Source organism: Ochotona princeps, chromosome 14 (assembly GCF_030435755.1).
Source record: "Ochotona princeps isolate mOchPri1 chromosome 14, mOchPri1.hap1, whole genome shotgun sequence".
Taxonomy (NCBI): domain Eukaryota; kingdom Metazoa; phylum Chordata; class Mammalia; order Lagomorpha; family Ochotonidae; genus Ochotona; species Ochotona princeps.
Window position 1 is genome coordinate 13,841,766 of NC_080845.1, and position 23,447 is coordinate 13,865,212.

General features: G+C 42.6%; 1 protein-coding gene across 3 annotated transcripts in view; it reads left to right on the forward strand.

Moving 5' to 3' along the window:
- The window catches only part of ASTN2 (astrotactin 2), a 980,906-nt gene that overhangs the window by 309,806 nt on the left and 647,653 nt on the right, over positions 1-23,447 (forward strand). For all 3 annotated transcript variants that reach the window (XM_058672825.1, XM_058672827.1, XM_058672826.1), the window contains one exon: positions 8,287-8,394. In XM_058672825.1, the coding sequence (XP_058528808.1) occupies positions 8,287-8,394 (108 nt within the window). The remainder of the gene's footprint in view (positions 1-8,286; positions 8,395-23,447) is intronic.

The window sequence follows — 23,447 nt, forward strand, 5'->3', positions numbered from 1 at the left end:
ATTAATTTGAGACCAAGTTATTCTACTTTTGAACCAGCTGCTTGCTAGCATTCTTGGGAAGGCAGCAGTGGAAGGCTTGGGTGCTGGTGGCTTTCACCCACACGGGAGACCTGGCTGCTGACTTCTGCCTGACTCCACCAGCCTTTGCAGCCCTTTGGGAAGTAAACAAGTACATGAAAACTGCCTGGCACTGGGGCTGACCTGTAGATGGTCTCAAAGGCAGTGGTGGTTGTGGACAAAACATCCCGGAGACGTGACTGTATAGACTTCTGTGGCTCAGGCCTACAGCTCAGAGCAATTACAGGAGTTGTACGGCTTAGGGGTGTGATAAGTTTTAGCAACTTCTCTCCTTCTTTCATGACTGGCACCGTTTGCATTCCCTGGACAGTTGGGGGTCAGCTGGGTTTTTGCATTCCTGAACCACATTTTACTATCTGGTGCTGTTCTGAGCAATCTAAAAATGCAATATCGCTGTCACCAGCTTGAGGAAGACATGGGGCTTGTGTAATTTAACATGTCACCACCATCCATCACGATAGCAAGAACATGAGATGGAACGTGGACCTACCAGAGGCTGGCAGACCAAATCGGTGGATGGGGCGACTCAAGCAGAGTAGGTGGATTTGCAAAAATGAGCAACGAATGAACTCTCGTAAACCCGAAAAAGACAAGGCATTCTCTTCTACCAGACTGGTAATATGGTGTTTTTGCTTGTTCTGATTCCCTGATTCACCCCAGACAAAATCTGTGGTCAAATCCCTACTTTGTCTGAAATATCTGTCATATTGGGGGAGACTTATTTATCAGAAACATTGACTTAATAATTTCCCGGTATGGGCATGTGTTTGGTACAGCAGCTAATGCACCTTCTTAGAATGCCCACATTGCGAATCAGAGTGCCAGGATTCCAGTTCTAACTGCTTTTGCTTTCAACTTAGTGTGAATGTGCACCATGAGAGGTAGCAAGTGACGGCTTAAGTGCTTAGATCTCTGCCACACGTGTGGGAGAACTGGTTTAGTTCCCAGTTTTCAGATTTGATCTTAAGCAACCCTGCCTATTGTATTTGAGGAGTGAGGAGTGACCCAGTACATGGAATCAGTGCCTCTCTTCTCTTCCAACTCCTATCACCACCTTTTTCCCTCTTTCTCCAGCTGCCTTTCAAGTAAATAAAAATTCATTAGTGAATTCAATTTTAAAAGGATTCCCATATAGAGGGCTTAGCTAAACCCTAGAATGTCGCTCCTGGAATGTCTTACATGTTTCCATACCAGAACGTTTTTAACATCAAGAAGTCCTAGACTTGTGTATTTTTTTGTTCATTGTTGCATTCTGAGTGCATGGAATGGTGTTGGGCAAGACCAGGCACTGAGCAAAAGCTTGTTGAATGAATAAACAGTGAACACAGCTGTGCTTCAGTCTGATGTGAGAGCAGTCAACCTGTGAATCCTTTGGTACTGCACTGTATCTGAGTCCAGGTTCCTGGCTGCTTTCATCAGGCCTCTGGAATCTCTATGTCCCAACTTCTCTGTTTTTCCTTTACACTTTCTTGAGTTCCCTCATTCTACAGTTCAGTTCTTAATTTTGCAATGTTAAAATGAGAACATGATTTTTGAAATAGAATTCACATCATTTAAAATTGCCCATTTATCATTTGAAAATATATAATTCAGTGTCATTGAATATATTCACAAGGTTATGCAAATGTCACCTCTACCTAGCTCCAAGACCTTTTCCTTACCTGGAATGGAGACATTATTCACTAACAGACCGTCCTTGTGCCTGCTTACCTTTACCTAGCCATGGCAACTATAGTCTACTTTCTATCCATGTGGATTTGCTTATTATAGATGTTACATATAAATGTGATCATGCAAATAGATCGTTAATGTCTAGTACTAAGAAAATATTTATTTCTTTTTATCGGAAAGGCAGAGAAGAGTCATAAAAAAAGGAGAGACAGACAAAGTTCTTCCATCTGCTGGTTCACACCCCAAGTAGCCACAACAGCTAGAGCTGAGTCAATCTGAAGCCAGGAGCCAGGAGCTTCTTCTAGATCTTCCATATGGGTACAGGGTCTCAAGGCTTTTGGCGATCCTCCACTGCTTTTTCCAGACTATAAGCAGGGAACTGGAAGGGAAATGGAACAGCTGGGACAGAAACTTGGCACTCTCGTGGGATCCTAATACTTGCAAGGTGAGGATTTAGCCATTGAGCCATTGCACTACGCAATCATATCTGATGTTTTTCACTTGGCAAAATATTTGTGAGGTTTATCCATTTAATACTGGTATCAGCAATTCTTTTTATGACTGAATGAAATTCCATTCAGTGTACTACACATTTTTCATCCATTTCTTAGCGATTAAACTTTTGAGTTGTTCCTATTTGTGATTAGGACTGTTAGGAGTATTCATACACGGAAACTTGTTTGTATACTGTATCTTCAGTTCTTTGGGCTGTGGAAGCGCCAAATTGTGTTCCATAGCAGCTGGACCATTGAGGATTTCCACGAGCAGCATACGAGGGTTCCAGCTGCTCCATGTTCTCACCAACATCTGTGGATTTCCATTATTTCCCTCATGCCAACTTAATGGGTGTCATTCTAGCTTTATCCATAATTTGCATTTTTCTAATGACTAATGATGTTGAGCGTGTTTTTATGAGAACTGAGTTTTTAGATCAAAAAAGCTACACTTGAGCTCTGCCATTTGTAAATTGGCATCTTTGGTAAGCCACACTGCAATCCTGAATGTTGATTTGTCCATCAATAAATGTGACCGTGACCTCTCAGACGTCTTGTGAGGTGTATGTGCATTACTTTGTGGGAAGTACTTCTCACACTGTGCTATTGCTTGGACCACCTGGATGCTTCCATCTGAGGCCATCAAGGAACAGAAAAAGCAGGGACCCATGAAGCAAGTCCAGAGGTTGCTGATTCCAGCAGAGAAATTGTCTCTCCCTTTTAACTTCCCATCTCTGGTCAGTGTCTCTTAATCTTAGCTCCTAAGTAGAAGTACCTGGGCCAACCTCTGTATTAATAACTATATCTTAATGCACTAAATCACCAAATTATATTAAAGTGCTAACAATGAGGACATTTCTCTAGCCATCTGAATCACCTCCAAGTCATCTGTAATTGGCCTGTGGCCCCTTCAGATTCTATGGATACTCAGGGGCTTTATGCCTTGGATGACTGCCACCTTCCCATGATGTCATTGTGCAGGAGTGTGGCTGACTGTCATCTAGCAGCACTTCCTGCCCTTCTGTGCAAAACAGACAAGCATTGAGTAAACGCAGAATATGCCCCAGCACACTTGTTTACATATTACATACTTTTTTCCTAACAGCGACCATGAGTACTGACAGCTGTTGTCCCCCTTTGAAGAAAAGTATAAGGACATATATTTGATATAGAGGTTAACATGCCAATTGGGATACCTGCATCCTATATCAAAGTGCTTGGGTTTGAGGCCTCCCCAATCCCATTTAGCCTCCTGCTAATGTAATCCTGGGGATGGGAGGAGCAGCAGAGACAATAGCTTAAAGCTTGGATCCTTGATAGCCACAGAGGAAACCTGGATTGTATGCTGAGCTTCTGGCTTTGGCTCTGTCTATTGTAGTATCTAAAAAGTAAACCAACAGGGAGAAAAATGAATCTCTCGGGTCCCAGCACCACGGTCTAGTGGCTAAAGTACTCACCTTGAACATGCCAGGGTCCCATATGGGCTCCGGTTCTAATCCCAGAGACCCCGCTTCCCATCCAGCTTCCTGCTTGTGGCCTGGGAAAGCAGTTGAGGATGGCCCAAAGCCTTGGGACCCTGCACCCACGTGTGAGATCCAGAAGAGACTCCTGGCTCTTGACTTCGGATTGGCTCAGCTCTGGCCTTTGTAGTCACTTGAGGAGTGAATCATCGGACAGAAGATCTTCCTCTCTGCTTCTTCTCCTCTCCATATATATCTGACTTTGCTATGAAAATAAATAAATCTGTCCTAAAAAAAGAAAAAAATCTCTCTCTCATGTGCAAAATTGTGTGTTGGCCTTGAAAATAAATTAATAATAAATTAAATGAAAATGTTAAAATTACGGTAATTTCTGAGAAAATAGATGCTTTGCCTGAGGCCACACAGCTAATAATTGAAGCATAGGATTAGAACTCATGTCTGATTCTAATATGCTAATTTAATTGCTCTGAAGGTTCATAGATTACAGACACCAGCCCAAATTTAAGTGCCACCAGGGTAGGGGGTGTGATGCTTGTGACTTTGCAGAGTTCTGGCTGCCTGATTCTACATTCAAGTCACATTTCATCCAAAAAATATTCAACACTTTGGTGTGAGCTGTGACTATTTATCCATACTCATATCCTGCTACTTAATTATGGCTCAATAATATTTATTCTTCAACCACTCACACAACTGTACTTGTCTGTATTGAGGTATGCTGTATGTTTGAAATGTACACTGACTTTTAACGATTAGCCATGAACAAAGTACTAAATTTTTAATAATTTAATAATAATAATAAGTCAACTGTATAAAATATATATGGTTAATGTGTTAACATGACATGTTAATATAATATGTCAAATAGGAGCTATCCTACAAACTGATTTTTTTCTTATTTTTACCATGACGATTAGGACACTTAAGACGGCATTTGTGGCTTGCTTTATATTTCAATTGCACTTGCTGGCCAATGCTTTGGCTCTGAGCTTATTTTAAATCTTCATACTCACAGGCACACGAAGGCCAGAGGCGATGGCAGGAGACAGGGATGTTCTCACGGTAGTTTAGCAGGCCTTCTCTCCGTGTGCTTCAATAAGTGTCTGTTTGAAGAAACCGCTAGGATCTTGTGAAGCTTGAGCAGAGTTCCTGCAAGAAAGTCTGAGTAGAAGCTCAGAGAAGTGAAAAATATGGCCAGTCAGGAGACTCACGTAACAGATCTTAGCTGTCAGCACACTGAAGTTTTGCCATTCCTCCATGAGCATGTGCACGAAATGCTGAGTTTATATTAGCTATGAAGTCATCTTTGCAAGTAGACAAACCCAACTGGTGTCTCAGCTCCCTCACTTAACAACTGCACATGACCTCTCTGAGACCTAGTTATTCATCTGTAAAACGGGGTTTATGATAGCATCCTTACAGGGATGGCTGTGGGCATTAAATAGGGTATTTACTCATATTTTATTACACACCAGAACAGAGGTGAAAGGAATTGGCTATACAGCCACTGTCTGAGTTTGAGTTGTGGCCCTACTACTTACAAGCTGGGCGATCCTGGGAACATTATTTAAACTTGCTGTGCCTTCATTCCCTCATCCATTACAATGGGAATAAAAGTAGCATCGTGCCTTTTAAGGTCCTCATAAGGATGGCATAAATCAGCACCTGTAAAGGGTTTGGAGCAGGATCTAGACAGAAGCCTTAGCTTTTCCTATGCTGGAATTGGATTAGACCTACTATCCTGTCCTATTGGAGAAAGAATTCTGTCAATCCTGTCTGCTCACTAAGGTAGGCCATTTGTTTTGCAAGAGGATACAAGGTGAAAAAAGCTGAGAAATGTAGGAAGAGAAGGAATATGTAACTGGAATATTTAATAATATGGAAGTCCATTAAAAGGACTGTGAGAAGGATCTGGAGTAAGTGTCCGACAGCTGCACACCCTACATCTACTATGTGAATTACAGTAGGACAGATGCTTCCTGGTTAGATAGGAGTTTGGAGGAGGGGTGCGGCTACTTTATCAGATGCTTGAAATTTTTTCTTTGATCAATAATTATTTGTAGATGAGCAAAACCCTTTCCTTTCCCTTATATTTTGTTACAGTAAAATAGTTTAATGGCAATTTTTAGAGCCCTGCTGGCCTCTGGGAACCTCTGCTCTCCAGCCACTTCCAGAATCTCCATGGGGCCCCTGCCAACTGCATTTCAGAGTGGAAGCTTTCAGTGAGGGGACTGCATCTGGCAGAATCTGTAGTCTTCTGCCGTCTCTGGACACTGCCTTCAGTTGCTGGGGATCGCAAATGTATGGTTCAAGGTCCATAAACAGACCATATCTGATGACATGAGGACCAAAATCAGATACTGCGGTCTCTTGTGCTTTGGTATTCTGAAGAACACACCGCTTTGAAGTGAGCAGAGCAGACACGAGTCTTTCCATATTACAAAGTATGACCCTTGAGCATCAATCACACCAGGCCAGAGTTTAATTTCATTTGTTTTTACCATGACAGCTGAGTTGTTTCTTCTGCACCATGGGGCTAATGATACCTGTGTTAGTAACACACATGACTTGGGAATAAGATTTTGCAAGAAAATCTTGTAATATTTGGCAGCTTGCCACCGAAAGGATCAACTGCTTTCCAAACACCCCTTCTCAAGTTATTTCAAGGAGAGAGCATCTCTGTCCTAGAGTGCCCTAGTTTGACGCTGAACAAACTAGCCCTGAAACCTGACTCACGCTTGTCAGCTCTGGGACCTCCGGCAAGTAACTTTTTCCCCTGTACGTCTTTGAGTCTTTATTTTACTGTATAGTTTGTTAACTACACCTTTGGTATGAATCTATTATGACGAGGAGTGTGTGTAATAACGTATACAAATCTTCTAGGTGTGCAGTTGATTGCTCAAGAGCATTGCTGGAATGAATGAAAGGATAATAACCATATTGCACAAAGAGTGTCTGCAAGTGAAATTTCTGTGTTCTGAATGCTGTTTCAAATACCCTACCTGAGGAAATTACATAGTAAATCCTGTCGTGAATTGAATCACATTTCCCTCAATGTCTGTTTTTCTTTTCCTCAGGTGAAATTTTTGCATAGGTAATAGGTCAGCATGTTGCTTGATTCAAAAAATACAAAGGATTTCTAGGGAAAAGTAGCCTCCCTCCTCCAGCTACTTAATTGTCCACCAGGACCACCGCTGTGGCCAGATTCTTGAGTGGACTCCAGGGACCGAGGGGATGGTCTGTTAATGTGGACAGTGAGGCTCTGCCCCTAGATTGCTCCCCAAACCAAAATTCTCTTGCCTCCCACTGATTCTAATATGCCTGATGTGTTCTAAGACTTCACCAGTTCTTACGCCGTCTCTTTCTATATCCTTTCTCTCCAAAGCAAGACAATTAAAAATGCCGAAGGCACAGGAAATTAATAAAAATTATCTGTGTTATCCCTTTACCACAAATGGCTATTAGGATATTGGCAGTTCCCTGCAATCCTTGCTTCTTCTCTGTTCTTTCACACACTCCTCTGAGCATGTGAATGTGTTGCCCTTGCTCCCTGCATATCCTCTTGCTGTTAGCATCCCCTCCTCTTCATCCTCAATGCACATCCCCTCACAAAAGGCTTTTTTTCTCCTGGGCGGTCATTGAGCCTCCTGATGCTGCACCTGTTTGACTCACTGGCTTGCTCTACAACCTCCCACGACATGCTCAGTAAAGCCCTCCCCCTTGTCAGATCTCAGTTTGGCACTCAGGTGTCACCCACACCCTAAAGGCATGGCTCAGCATTCAATTCCCCATCAGTCCTTGACTTGATGTTACCTCCTGCTTCCAGTATGCCCCATGCCCAGAGAAGTGCCTCTGTTGCTTGCTTGCTTGCTTGCTTGCTTGCTTTCTCGTCAAGCACTGCAGCCCCATCCATCCACCAACTCCTCACTTAAATCGGCATGCTTCCATAAAGCCTGCTGAGGCCCTCTGTGTTGACATGAATTGTTCTCCCCCATCTACCTAGCATCTCATTGTGTGGGAAACACAAGCCATGAATTAAGTTTAAGGCTCCATAGGATCCCATTTGTCCCCCTGACTAGCATATGATCTCCTGGCTGGCAAGACTTAGGTAATATTTATCGTTCTATCTCCAGTGTCTGGCTCCAGGCCTGGCATACAGTAAGCCTTTGATTGAAATGTGTGTGAAATTAAGTTGGCTGAAGTGTTTTCTAGAGGTAGATGCATCATTTGAAACAACAATAGGCATCAATTATTGAGTCACCATGTGGAAGAAGCATTTCCATTCCTCAAGGAGAGCTCATAGGTTAATAGTTACTGCTCTTTTGTGAGGGATAAGAACTGTGTTCACTTGAAGGTCACACACCTGGAAGTTGCCTACCTAGGGCTGGAAAGAGGATCTACCTCACTGCAGAGCCTGGGTTTCTTCCATAACTCGTGCCGGCTCTGGGGTCAGTTGAGATTTACAAAGAGGTCTGGGGCTGCTGATGTTCGGGACAGTTGAGGGATTTCACCAGCTTTCCGAGATGTGGAGATGACTGATGGGCTATTGTGCTTCCTTCCAGGGGGAATCGGCTTTGGGAGGACCAAGGGGAACTCGGGCTCAGAGGCAGACGATGAAACACAGCTGACGTTCTACACAGAGCAGTACCGCAGTCGCCGCCGCAGCAAAGGTAATTGAGTTCTTGGGAAGGTTCCAGAAACCAAGTTTGTAAGAGCAAAGCCTAGAGAACAGATTGTGTGCTCCGAGACAACCTTATCTCTTCTTAACTGAGTCCCGTTCTGGTTAGGACAGAGCTCGGCGTCTACCCGCTGACCAGACAAATGACCTTAATTATATCCTGTATTTACTCCATTCTATCCTACCTCACTGAATGATTTGTGGAAAGTTTCTGAAGTTTATGCAGTGATTTTAAAAAGTCAGCACAGAAAAATACTAGTTGGCTTGAAAGGAAAATGTGAGTAAGAAATTCTCCCCACTCGTAGTCAGGGAATACAGGGTGATCCATGCCCTACTGTGTTTTCTTGACCTTATAAGGTTAATGCCAGTTCAACCCAGAATCAAACCTAACAATCAAAGCACAAACTAAAATGGAACAGAGCCAAGTATTTATGCAACAGATTTCTGTATTTCCCAAATGCCAGTGCCAGAGAGAACATCCCTGTAAACACAATGCCATGTGGCTTTCTAGAATGTCTTTAATTGATAATAGTTAGCATTGTCTTGATACATAATTATTTCTCACAGTAACACTCAGTGTGAAATGGTTTCGAAATGCTAAGGCAGGACTCCATATGAGTAAGCCCTGCGGTTCTCTGATGATTCAGTGTGCTCTGAAGGGAAAATACCGTGTATTTCAGGCACTCACCTGTGAATGTCATGCTTCATTTCTGAATGTTTTATAAGGATAGAAAAGCAGCAAGTTCAAGATCGTGTTCTCAGAAAGACACCACAGGGTTCAAACACACTTTCCATCCCAGTGATTAAGGGCAGCGCCATGGGCTTTGGCCACCCACTGAAAAGGAGTTGTTCTGTCGAGCACGAAGGTAGCTAATCACAACCTGTGGCAGGATGCCTGGTCCTGTCACTTCTGCACAGAAGTAAGCTGAAGAAGCACTAGGGCAGGGAGAAAGCTTCCTTTAAAACCACTCTGGTTGCTCTCTAGGTGTGCATAGTGGGCATTCAGAAAACACAGGTCTCAGAACTTTAGGTTCTTTCTTGTTGACATTCTTGATGCCTCAAGTTTGTCATCTGCCAAACAGCCACTGTCACTACCTCATGGGCTTGGAGATGCATTTTGATTAAGTTATGTAAGATACATCATGGTGCCCGGTGTATAGTAAACGTAAAATCAGATAGACATTATTAGTGTGAGATCAGTTCTCATTGTTGTCCAGGTTCTTCTGACCCTAGCACCTTCCACTGCAAAGGGTCTATGCAGTGTGCGTGTTTGTACACATCCCACTGGGAAGGCCTGAGGTCTATACAGCTGATATGAGGCCTCCCATATCTTTGTATTTTCTGCAGTTGGCTACAGTGAAGCTTTAGCAGTTGATGAGCAGTAGTTCTTTTTTTTTTTTAAAGATTTTATTATTATTGGAAAGCCGGATATACAGAGAGGAAGAGAGACAGACAGGAAGATCTTCCATCCGATGATTCACTCCCCAAGTGAGCCGCAACGCGCCGGTGCTGCGCCGATCCAAAGCCGGGAACCAGGAACCTCTTCCGGGTCTCCCACGCAGGTGCAGTGTCCCAAAGCTTTGGGCCGTCCTCAACTGCTTTCCCAGGCCACAAGCAGGGAGCTGGATGGGAAGTGGAGCTGCCGGGATTAGAACCGGCGCCCATATGGGATCCCGGGGCTTTCAAGGCGAGGCCACGCCGCCGGGCCCGAGCAGTAGTTCTTAACCTGTCTTGTCCCTCCTAGAATCCAGCAGCCAAAGTTGAAGCTGGGCAAGTTGGTGGGCCTCCTCAGTGGGACTGGGCTATTTACAGCTAATTGGAAAACTAGATATTACTGAGCAGTCCCCTCATAAATTGGAGTAAAACTTGAAAAAGAAAAGACGAAGCCACAGGGCCAGAGATCAGCAATTTGGCCTGGTGCCTGCAGATGTTCCAAAGGCTGGGCTTTGCATTCTGGGCAATGAGGGTGGCAGGGATGTGACTCCTCCCCACTCTGTTTACCCGGCCCTATCGCCAGCTGAATCCCAAAGCCTCTGACTTTACCAGTGTCTGTTTACTGACCACCGGTTCCCAATCCCTCTTCTTCCACTTCCATGTGGGTTGCTGCCACATGAATCTTTCTCCTCAGTGTCCCGGGTTGCTTCACTCACTTGCTTGCAAGTTTTAATCTTTTCTTCTCTCTCCTGCATGCTCTTTTTCTTATCCCTGACTCCTCTTCTTCCTCTGTATTTTCTTTTTGTTCTCATTTGTTCTCTCTCCTCATTTTCCTCTTCTCTCTTCTCATTTTCACTTCCTTTCCTACTGTTTTTTTCCAGGTGTTTTCCTATAATGTCTTCCTCACTTCCTCCCTCCTAGTTTTCTTCTTTTCCTAACACAAATACTTATTTAGTACCAGCTAAGTACTGATGACACAAAGAAAGCAACAGGGTGGTTTTTTTTTTGTTTTTTTTTTAAAGAAAGGTAGATTTTTTAAAAAAGATTTATTTATTTCTCTTGAAAAGACAGAATCACAGAGAGAAGAGAAACAGAGAGAAAGATCTTCCATCCACTGGTTCACTCCCAAAGTGGCCATAACTGCTGGGCTGAGCCGATTCAAAGCCAAGGAGCCAGGAGATTCTTCTAGTTCTCCCATGTGAGTGCGGGGACCCAAGGCCTTGGGCCGTCCTCTACTGTTTTTCCAAGCCACAAACAGGGAGCTAGAATGGAAGTGGAACAGCGGGACACAAGCTAGCACCCATATGGGATACCAGCACATCCAAGGTAAGGATTCAGCCTCTGGTTCATTGTGCTGGGCCGCAGAAAAGCAGATTTACAGAGAGAAGAAAATACAGAGAAAAGATCCTTAGTCCACTGGTTTGCTCTCCAAATGGCTGCAATGGCCAGAGCTGAGCCTATATGAAACCAGGAGCCAGGAGCTTACTAATGCACCTGAGAAGCAGCAGGTCAGCAGGTGGTAGCTGGAAGAAGCCTACATATTTGAACCATCACCTGCTGCCTCCCAGGGTGCATTAGGAAAAACGGACACCCAAGGTGGAGGAGCCAGACCTTGAATCAGATGCTCTGATATGAGATGTGGGATTTAATTACCTGTACCTCGTGCCCTTTCCTAGGCCTCTGGTTTCTTTCTTTCTTTTTTCTTTTTTTTTTAAGATTATTTATTTTTATTGGAAGGACAGATATACAAAGAGAAGGAGACAAAGAGAAGAAGTTCTTCCATACACTGATTCACTCCCCAAGGGGTCACAAAAATCGGAACTATGCTGATCCGAAGCCAGGAGCCAGGAACTTTATTCTGGTCTCCCACCTGAGTGCAGGGTCCCAAGGCTTTGGGCTCGCCTTGACTGCTTTCCCAGGCCATAGACAGTGAGCTGGATTGGAAGATTTGAAAGTGTTTCTGAGAGAGAGAGAGGTCTTCCATTTGCTGGTAAACTCTGCATTTGGTCACAATGCCCAGGGATGATGAAGGCTGAAGCCAGGATCCAGGAGCTTCAACCTTGTCTCCCACATGAGTGGCAGGACCCAATCACTTGCATCATCTTCTGCCAAGATATTATTAGCAGGAAGCTGAAGCAGAAGTGGGACAGATGGGACATGAACCTGTGCCCATACGGTATGCAGTCATCACAATCAGCAGCCGCCTTTCCTGCTATACCACAATGTTGTCCCCAGCATCTGTTCTTACCTCAAACATAGGAGAGTGAAATACTGGGTACTGACTATATTACATCTGAGATCCTTTCTTTTTTTTTTTTTTTAACATATTTTATTATTATACCTCAAACACCAAAAATGATAGAAACAACATACAAAGTAAAAATATAAAGCAGCTTAACACATAAATAAAGATAGAAAGATTCTTGACAAAATGTTGTTAAGTCTTGCCTGGCAAAACTTAAAATGATAATACATCAAGACAATATATTTTATATCCCTTAAATGGAAGGTTAGTTCATCTTCTAATACCTATCTAATCAACAAAAATATTATCATAACAAATTGGCAAACAAAAACCACGACCATTATCATCAATGCAAGGGCCTTTCATACAATTTGAACACATCATTTTTAAAAAAGAAAATACTCCTATTAACGGGACATAATATGATTAAACCATCAAAGAAAGTTACTGGTTTTTTTTTTACTATTTTTTTTTGGATTGACATCATTTCATAACAGCCACATCAATCACAGCAACAATAACAACAACAACAACATCAACAACAAATTGTAGCACCCTGATAAAATAATGTGCCACTGAGTAAGCAACACATGCTTAACCAAAAGGAAACACATAAGTCTCCTAGGAACCATGACGCCATCGCACAATTCATGGGCACCCGATGAATTCTATTAGAGAAAAGAGACTATTTGGAAGCAAGCAAACCGCATCAAAACATATGAGATACAGCCAAAAGAGCAAACAGACACTCAAAAAAACAGCATAGATTGGACTGCTGGAGTCACCCCTTCCATGTTGGTTTCCTTATATGAGAGAGAATATATGGTATTTGTTCTTCTGTGATTGACTTATTTCACTAAGTATAATGGTTTCTAGTTGGGACCACCTGGTTTTAAATAGAATAATATCATTCTTCTTAAAAGCTGAATAATATTCCATTGAGTAGATGTACCACAGTTTCTTTAACCACTCTTCCTTGGACGCACATCTGGTTTGTTTCCATGTCATTGCTAAATTGTCATTGTAAATTGTGCTGCTGTAAATATAAGATTACAAATCCCCTTCTCATATACAGATTTCACTTCTGTTGGGTATATTCCTAAGAGCGGATCCCTTCTTATTCAAATGTCATTGGGGCTGGTTCATGTCTCTGAGTGTCCCCTGTCCTTCAGAGGTACCTGGATACCATCTCTGGTCCACTTGTCAATGGCTTGCCTTTCGCAGTTCCTGTTTCTCTTTAGTGGAGAGGGTGTCCACCCATAAGATCTTAGTGGCTTCTGTCTTGCATGTAGTGGCTGGTGGTGGCTTCTTTTTTCCTTCCCTCCACTCCACCTCCAGCTTGTGTGGACCCTAATTATCTCGGGATTTTTCACTTCCTCCACCCTCCATATCCAACTCCTCCTTATCAGATGTTACGAGTTAGCAGCTCCCTGTGGTCTTCCCAGCCAACCTGCCCATGACACGGAAGAGATGATGGAGTGCAATAGGATAAGGGAAGGAAGAGATAAAAACAACAGGAAAAGTGTATCTCTGGGCTGGCTGAAAATAATCACTTCAAAACATTTGAGTCTACGTATTAATTCACTCTACCCTCTTAAGTTCCATCTTGAAAATGGGAGTTTAACTCTACAAGGGTACTTTGCAAGTGTATAGAAACTGTTCTGGAAGTTATGTGTGAATTGAAAAAGATTATAGCAAAATACACTAACCCTTTGCTTCTCTTTTTTTCTGGGGAACTTTGTGACGTACTCTTGTGCTTCCCAATTCTAGGGGCATTTGGGCTTGGATCTAACCATTCACCTGCTGCTGTATTTGAAACACATATTCAGAAGGAAATTTGGTCTCTAGAGTCGTCTGAGAGTGACAAGAATAGTGAGTTTGTAGGCCCAGCCCACTGAGTCACCATGTGACCTCAGCCAAGCCACCACTAGTCTGAGTCTCATTTTCACGGTATCTAAGTGGAGGTTTAGGAGGGATGCTAGAGCAATTGTCAGCACTGGTTAGGTTCTTCATGGGAGCACAACATGGTATTGGGGAAGATGTTGGAAGACTTCAACACCAGCTTGGACTGTATAAGTCATATTATCTCAGTGTTGTGAACAAGTAAGATGTGGATAAGCAGGAACTATGTAGAAGAGGGCTTTCTGGAAGAATAGAGACTGAGAGTGACCTGGACCAAGCAGGCTGTTCTCTCCTTCCAAATGACATGAGCCAGTAGTGTCAGTATTGTCTTCTTTAAAATGGGGTACCAGTTGCTCCCTGATAGGTGATTATGAAGATTAAATAAGATAATGAATAACTCCTTTATCAACTCAACACCCATCAATAAGTTCTGTTCTCACTATAAGCATTATTCATGCCACCTGTAACCTTTGCCTAGAAAACTGCAACTAGCCCCTCTTCAATGGTGTCACTTACTCAGTTCCAACCCATTTCAACCTTATATGCAGGATGGTAATTTTTGAAAAGTGTGGTTAGAGATTATGTGGCTGCTTCACTTAGCACTTCATACCCTCCTTTGCATTTAGAATGGAATGCAGCTTTCCTCCTACACTCTCAAATTCTTTGATGCCTATCTCTCCAGCCTCTCTTTACTTCTGCTACACATGCTTCTTGCCCAGTACTCCTACCAGAATCCTCACAATTCCTCTCCCTGCTTTTTGATTCACCACCTCTCACTCTGGTCTCTGCACTGTCAGGGTATCTTCTATAGAGTTAATCAGGATCACAATTAATTTTCCTGTTTGGCTCTGTATCAGAGTTTGTGACGTTTCTTGACCCTTGCTATAATTGTGCATTTACTGTTGTGTTCTCTGGGTGATGGTTGTGTCTTCCACTCAACTGCACACTTGAGATGCATGAGTGCAGTTCCTTTGTGTCCAGCTTCCTATTCCAAACACCACACACAGGTATGGGATCGTGATGAACACTGCAGTACTATTTTAGATGGATGAATGGGTGAAGGAATGGAACCACCATCTAGCGTAATCTGGATTACGACAAATGCTCTCTGAATAGATGCTGCCTTTTTGTCTACCTCCTGTTTTCTCTCACTTCATACCCATTGCTGGAATGTGGTCTACTGTCTTCTTCCATTCTCTTTCCTGATCTGGTTGAACACAGTGGAGGTCTAGCATCTCTCCATGTTTCTCCTTCAGAACCAGGAAAGGACTTGCCAATTTATGATGTACACCCTGATTGTCAGTAGCAAGAACTGCACTCTGCCTGTGCTCTTTGAATGTGTCTGGAACATTTACCATTTGGGAAGGATGTATTGAAATCAGATAAACAGGAAGTAGGAGGAAGAAGCATATATGTAATGGTTTTTGTTCATAGATTTTTCCCTCTTGCCATGTGCAATGGGTAAAGTAAGACAAGAGTCATAGTCATCCAGACACAGTTATGAGTCCAGACTTCACCTCATCTACTCTGTAATCCTGGGTGGACTTTTAGCTTCTGGGAGCTTCCCTCTGTGTCAGGTGGACCTGTTGACACCTACCTGACAAAGGGAGGAAGTCTAGACGTGGAAGGTTTAGGAACTAGCTAACGGTTTCCAAGAACTACTTGTCCTTGCTTCCCATTTCTCTTTCTCCTTTAAAGCATTTTAAAATCAAATCAACTAAAATTCCATTTGGGGTAATAGGATCTATCAGAAAACAGAATACTAACATAGTATGGGAACAATCCATAGCTTCCTTATGATTTGTGTTCTTTTTAAGGAAAATGAGATTTTTGAAAAAGTGTGTGGTGTGATTAGGTAGTGCCTTGTATTGAAGCAGAGAACTAGAATAATCAATATAACAAATTGGGAGAAAGAGAATCAAAAACTCTCTGAGAAACAGACTGAATTTACAGTGTACATGTCCGGTAGGATTTCCTGAACAAAAGAAGCCATTTCTGTGTATGGCCAGTGAGTAAGCATGTTCAGTTTTACACGGCATACGGAGTTGGAATGCCTCACTACCACTCTTGCACATGAAAGTCGCCATAGACAACTTGTAAATTAATGAACATATATTTCAGTGAAAGTCTACTTTCAAAAGTATATGCTAATCCAGTTTGCACCCGTAGGCTATTGCTAGCTGACCCCTTCTCTAAGCCATCTAAATTGTACAGGCAGTGCTCACCTGTCCCTTTGTCAGGCAATGATCCATGATACTATGCTTTGAGAACTGAATATGACCTCACACCATCTGTAGTTGTCCTACCTAATAGAGTCTGTTTCTCAAGCAACAAGTTCCATTTTTGTCAAGCAACTATGCATCTAAGATATTGTTTGGGGCTTTCCACTTGCCATGGTATTCTACAGGATGAAGTAGCTGATGTAATAGGTTTGCCCTGGGCAGGATTTTCTGTATTAATCAAAACATGGCTCCCTATAGAAAAGAATGTTGAATTGTGATCAGGAGATGTGTGCTTACATTTTTAACCCACCATTAACCAGTTAGGCAGTTCCCTCTCAGGGCCTCGGTTTTCCCATCTGTCTGTAAGAACATCTGTGTCTCATCATCAAGTATGAAGCTCATGCCAGTGTAACCTGCTGATGTGTTCAACAGCTCTACTAATCGTTAAGGTTGGTGTTTTGGAATACAGGGCCTGAGCCTACATCGTGAAGGTGCTTATAATGTTCTGAGTTGTGGGTGGCTATGCTGGTAGAAGAAACTGACCCATAGAAGCAATGCTCATTTGGATGAGACGGTGTATGTATGATTAAAGGTCCAGATGAGAAGGGCAGATGGAGTCCAGCCCCAGGCACAAACTGAACAGCGTTCGCTCTGTCTTACAGGAACGATCAGCCAACATGAACCTCTCAGCGCAGCCTGTGAGCGTGGCTTTGTGGCCTGGGGCAAATCTCTCTTCCACTCTTGTTCTATTTTTTTTTTCTTTCATTGTTCGTTTCATCTCCTGGTTGCTTAGCACCTCTAGAAAATCAGATTTTTTTCCTTACTCCCAACCTTAGTTCTTTTCTTCTAAGCCTTGTTGACTGTACTTCAGCAGAGAGAAGCAGGGCAGGAATGCCCTCTGGTTTTGCCTGTTTCTTTTCTTCTTGCTTTTTTTTTTTTTTTAAATCCGACGGTTCTTAAGCTTTCTATAGTCATAAGAACTCTCTTGTTGTAAAAAGAATGTATGCTGAGGTGTTTGGTTCTATGGATTTTTCTTGGGATTCCTGGGCAAATACACCTTCAAAACAGTACAGCTTCTAGGCTGAGTCTCGGGTTTGTCATCAGTCGACTTGGTTTCAATTCCTTGCTGTTTTGCTTTTTAGGCACGTGGCCTAGGGCAAGAAACTGTTCTTTTCTGACCTCAGCTTCTCTTGGATGAGGGAGGATAAGCCTGCTGGTTGTTTTTCTCTTTTCCCATAGGGATGTTGTGAGGATTAAACAAGATAATGTATGCAAAGGCGACAATTAGCTGCACGTGCCTGCTGTGTGATCTGTTAAATGGTGACCAGTTAAGCGCAGCATTGCAGTGCCTGAGCCTGGCACAGCTTATGGGCTCTTTTCAATGTGTTGGCCCACAAATCAGTCTAGCTTCTAGAAAGAGAAACAAAAAAAAAATGGACATTTTCCATGAGAACATGAATTGGTATTGCTGACCTTTTGGGACTTTGTTTTGCAGCTTTTCTTTTTACCATCGACCACTGCTTGCTTAGATACAGCCTTTCTCATAGCACATCTCCTGGCTGCCCTCTGGAGCACACCCCTAGGACCTGCCACACACAAAACTAAACACAGACAACAACGTGTTCTGTGTTTAATCAGGCTCTAAGGCCTTTGAAGCCAGAGTGACATGGAAGTTAGGGCAAGGCTTTGAAGATGCAGGACAGGTTGGTCTGCTCCTCCTTTCCCTGTATCAAGGGTACACTATAGCACCTGGAATAATTATATACTCAGTAATCAATAGGAAGACTGATGGAATCTCTGAAAACTTTATAGTGTTGCCTTTGTAAACCATCTGGTTGTGGGAGGAGGTGGGAGCACCCTAGGAGGGACACATATCAGAAATAGGTATGATTAGAACCAGTTCAGGAAATGAGAATTTAGTTTAGAATAGAGGACAAAGCTAGCATCCATGCTACAGACCTTACCTGGGCACCAACAGCATTGAGATTCCTGGCATTTGTTAGGCAGGAAAACACAGAACAAGGAGAACTACCAATTCTCCTTCCACGTGTAGCCCACTCAACTCAACATGTGAGAGTCTGTGTGCACATCTATTCCTTACTCTGCAGTGAGTGACATAGTGATACACATTGGCAGCTCGATTTAACCATAGAAATTAGTGAATACTTCACAAGGGCAGCTTCTACCTCCCCTTCAGAAAGCCAGTGTTAGACACTTACCAGCACACCACTGGAAGAACTGTTGGTAAGAAGTAACAATCCATCTCTTGGCTGTGGTTCAACTATCAACTTTATAGAGTCCAAACAATCCAGAATTTCCCTGGAGTATGAACCTCAGAATCAGGTGAGAAGCTTTAAGAAAAAGTAGCAATTCCTAGTACCTGAGATCCACTGTGTGGGAATGCCTGGCTAAGGAGTATGCATGTTAGTGCAAATACATTCAAGGATTTAGTTTTCCAGCCAGAGTGGAAAACTGCTACTCTGTAGCCTTCTTCACACATAAGGAGTCTTCACTTTGAAGAGTAGATTATCACGTAATTTGATTTTCCATGAACGTTTTGATGTTTCCTCAACAGCCAACAGCACATCCGGTTCCTATTCTGGTTTGGGGTTCCGATGGAGTTTTATCTCATTTTCCCCAAGTCAGAATCTTGAATAACAATTATAAGAGGAATAACAACTTACTAATAGTCATTTACTGGATGTCATTGGACTTTCTATGCAGTTACTATTGTCTTTGCCTACATATTAAAAGAAACTGAAGAAACACAGAGTAATTCTTCAAGTTTCAAGATTGAATATTTGGGCTTTATTCCTCCTGGCTTCAGGTCTTGTGAGAACATCTCAGAACGATGCCCTAGGAAAACATGTGGATGTTTGTTTTTCTCTCATAGTAGAATTCCTGCCCTGGTGGTTACTGTTTGCGATTTGCATGAGACTGATACCTTCCTTCAGAAGGATCACATTGTTTGTGTAGATTTTCCAGGGAGACTCTAGTTTTCTTCACTGGGAGATGAGCCTGGGAATTTGTATTTTTCTTGCTAACAAATAGGAAAATGCAAAAACATAGCTTTGAGCCTTGCCTGCATTTGACCCTTTTTAAGGAAACATTGTAGAAGAGCATACATATCTAGATTTTGCCATGAGTTAACTTTTTTTTCTGGTGTCTTTCCTTTCATTCCCCAAACCTCAGTGGATACAGAGATTGGCTCTCCACACTACCTCTAATTCAACCTGCAGAAACATTGTAGTCTCAACAAATGTGGGTCCCTTCAGTGAAGCAGAGAGCCAGCCAACTTCAAAAACTCCTCACCAAGACCATGACAGTCCCTGATCTGTTGTTTAGGTTGTTCTCAGTTGTCCTGTGCCTTTTCATTGCCGACCAGCTCAGCACCTGACAGCCCTGTATTGAAAGAATGGAGATGGCTGTCAGGAATCCAATGGGAGACCAAAGACGACAAAGGAAACATGTCTTAAGTTGCTTTTGTAGGAATAATGTCTCTCTCGCTTGCTTGTTTTTCGACTGGGCTCAGCAGGATTTTCCCTCCCTTTGCTCAGAGTGAGAGATTGTGACGCTGCTCTCCCTGCCCCACGTAAGAACACTCTGCCATGTCCTTTATTCCCAGTCCTGGAGAGTGTCCAGGGTTATCTTACCACTGCAGAACTCTTTGTAAATAAAGACAATGAACTGTGGGAAAGAGCATGCACTGTTTGTCAAGAGCCAAGGGCAGTGCTTACATGCCAGGTCTTATTAAAGTCCAGATTCTTTGGTTCAGTGATTTTTGGCAAATTTAGTTATCATCTCAGGCCTCAGTTTCCTTCTTTGAAAAATGGACATGATAATCCTACCTTATACATGTTGCAACAATAAAGAGAATCATGTGTTACTATAGTATAAGTTATGTTATGGAAGACACTCAAGAAAAAACTAGGAGGAATAAACTGAGCAAGTTTTAAAACAGGCTTTGAATGTCAAATTCATTCATTTAATCAGTTGAAGTTGCTGACTATCTCATTCTTTTGAGACTGTAGCTAAGGAACAGAGAGGTAGTGAAAAATGGACCAGAAATGCCTCTGTCTTAGGAAGCTGATAGTGGTACCAGGAAAGAAAAGGGAAGAGGACAAATCTCCGGTAAACACATACATGAAGGTGTCATTTCAAATTGTGAGAAAAATCCCTAGTGAAACAAAAAGAGAAAATAATATCATTGTAAAAGTCATGAAATACACTTTTCAGGGGCAAACGTTAACCTTATACTTAAAAGATGAACAGGAAGAGGCCAAGGCGGAAAAGAGTGTAGATTTAAACCTACATAAAGTGGGCCCGTCCAAGAAGGTTTTTAAATGAGAGAAGGACTCCATCATTTTCTAGTTTAGCAAGATTACATTTTCTAAGGAAGAACTGTTAGGTAGAAAAACTTAAGATGAGGAAGATAGTGATGAAAGTCTGTGGAACATTAAGGCAAAAAACATTTTAGTGGGGCCTGGCACGATAGCGTAGTGATTAAAGTCCTCGCCTTGCACGCCCGGGATCCCATATGAGAGCTGGTTCTAATCCTGGAGGCCCTGCTTCCCATCCAGTTCCCTGCTTGTGGCCTGGGACAGCAGTTGAGGATGGCCCAAAGGCTTGGGACTCTGTACCCGCATGGGAGACCCAGAAGAGCTCCTGGCTGCTGGCTTCAGATTGGCTCAGCTCCAGCCGTTGCGGCCACTTGGGGAGTGAACCATTGGATGGGAGATCTTCCTCTCTGTGTCTCTTCTCCTCTCTGTATATCTGTCTTTCCAATAGAAATAAATAAATCTTAAAAAGAAAACTTTTTAGCTGTGTTTTAATTTTATTACTGCTCATGTTGGGATGTGGTGGTAAAATGTACCAGAGGCCATATTAAGCTCCACCATTCTTTGATTTTTATTTGTTTAATGTGCATTGTGGACTGTGGAAATTAGTATGGTTTCCTGGAAAGGTGAGAGTTAAAATTATATGGCTCTCACCTGTACGTGGCTCCTTCCTACATCGCTGTCTATAGAAAACGTGAAGTTATGGACTGCTGCTGGGCTCGCCTCTGCAGCCTCAAGACACCCATGGAACTCAGAGGTTCCAAGCCTGTTATTGGTTACTTGCTCATGGCTTTTTTCACCAATGTAACACTAATATGACTGAAAGAAAAACACAGACAAAAACTTTCTGGACCGTGGAGCTCGTTTCATTTCTTCCTTGCGCTCATTTACATTCCTGCGCCTTCCCACCTGTGTACTATAATTGGCATGGCTTTGTGCACTCTGCTTTCTGTGCCTGCTGTTAGACCGCCATATTTTTTTCTCTGACATTGAACATTTTTTATGAAGCTCTAAACCTGAAGGCAGCCGTTGTAGCATAATCTCTAATAGTGAAGAATGAGCTGACGGTTCAATAGTAAAGGAAGAGCTTAGTCAATTACACTGTATCAACTTGATGGAATATTACGCAGCCAGATAATTTTGAATGATTGTTTTTACAGAAAGGCAGAATTTATAACACACTATGATTACTCTTGAGGAAAAGTAGAGAATTTCATTAAAAGTGAGTCATGTAAATATTTATCCTTTTGTATTCAGGACTTAATTTTTGGTCTTTGGAGCCATCAGTGAACCTGGCAGTGCTAGCATAGCAGAACCATTCTTATTTACCATCATTTTTCTCAGGATTTTTTTTAATAATAGTTTCAAAGTTGACATGAAGCAACACAAGTCATGTGCTTAGCAAAGTGCCTGGAGGTGCTAACTGATGAACAAATCAAGCTGGGCCATTTCGCTTTAAACACAAAGAAATTATGTCTCAGTAGTTAGTTCAAGTGGTCTCAAAGGTCTCATATTTTTAGATTGATTTATAATCATGAAAATGCTTATTTTTGCTCTATTATCTATTCCAAGTATGCATATCTAGCTTTTAGCTACCTAGAGGTACTAATGTATTTCTTCTTAATGGGAAAAAAGGAGAGAGGAAAAATAAGCAGTAAATGTCCAAGTGAAAAGGGGTGTGGGCCAAGAGAATGACTTACTTCTAGTCCTTGAAGCATGATAAGCTCAGCCAAGATATTTTTCTTTTTTGGTAAAAATAACATGAAATAAAACAATCAAAAGAAGGAGAAGAGAGAACATATACGCATGATGTACCTGCTTCTTTAATCCTGAGTGCTTCAGTGGGCAGCTGTGGGGAGAACAAAGCCAGGAGCTTGGGACTCAGTGTAAGACTTCTTTGCAAGAGGCAGACACCTGCCTACGCAAGCCACCACTGCTGCATCCCCGAAGCCGCATCAGCAGAGCAGGATATGTGCATCTCCAACTCAAGGCTAATTATCTACCCCTACTTTTTGTTTTTTTTTATGCATGGTTCCCAAACTCATCTTTAGGCCTCAATCAATAGGTTTGGGTAGAACCTGAGAATGTTTTGCTTTATTTTGTTTTAAGATTTGTAATGCCTCGGGCCCGGCGGCGTGGCCTACCGGCTAAAGTCATAGCCTTGAATGCCCTGGGATCCCATATGGACGCCGGTTTTGGTCCCGGCAGCTTCGCTTCCCATCCAGCTCCCTGCTTGTGGCCTGGGAAGGCAGTCGAGGACGGCCCAAAGCTTTGGGACCCTGCACCCGCGTGGGAGACCCAGATGAGATTCCAGGTTCCTGGCTTCGGATCAGTGCAGCACCGGCCGTTGCGCTCACTTGGGGAGTGAATCATTGGAGGGAGGATCTTTCTGTCTCTCCTCCTCTCTGTATATCTGACTTTGTAATAAAATAAATAAATCTTAAAAAAAATTTGTAATGCCTCAATGTTTGAGAATCATTGCCTTAAGAAAAAACATACAAAATGAGTAATACCAGTGCTTTTTTGCCCTTGAGATTTTTCTTAGACTATAGCAGGTGCAAGAAATAACAGGGCATAATAGATCACTCAGATTCTGTGGCCTCAGGGTTTTTTTTAAGATTTATTTTCTTTTTATTACAAAGTTAGATATACAGAGAGAAAGCTCTTCCGTCCGACGATTCATTCCCCAAGTGAGCGCAACGGCCAGTGTTGCGCTGATCCGAAGCCGGGAACCAGGAACCTCTTCCAGTTCTCCCACACGGGTACAGGGTCCCAAGACTCGACTGCTTTCCCAGGTTGTGGCCTCAGTGTTAAGCTGCTAAGTTCAACTGTGATTCTGTAATGTCCTTTGTGACTCCACAACTCTGTGCTTCTAATTGCAAGGTGCTTTATTTTTTCCTCATAT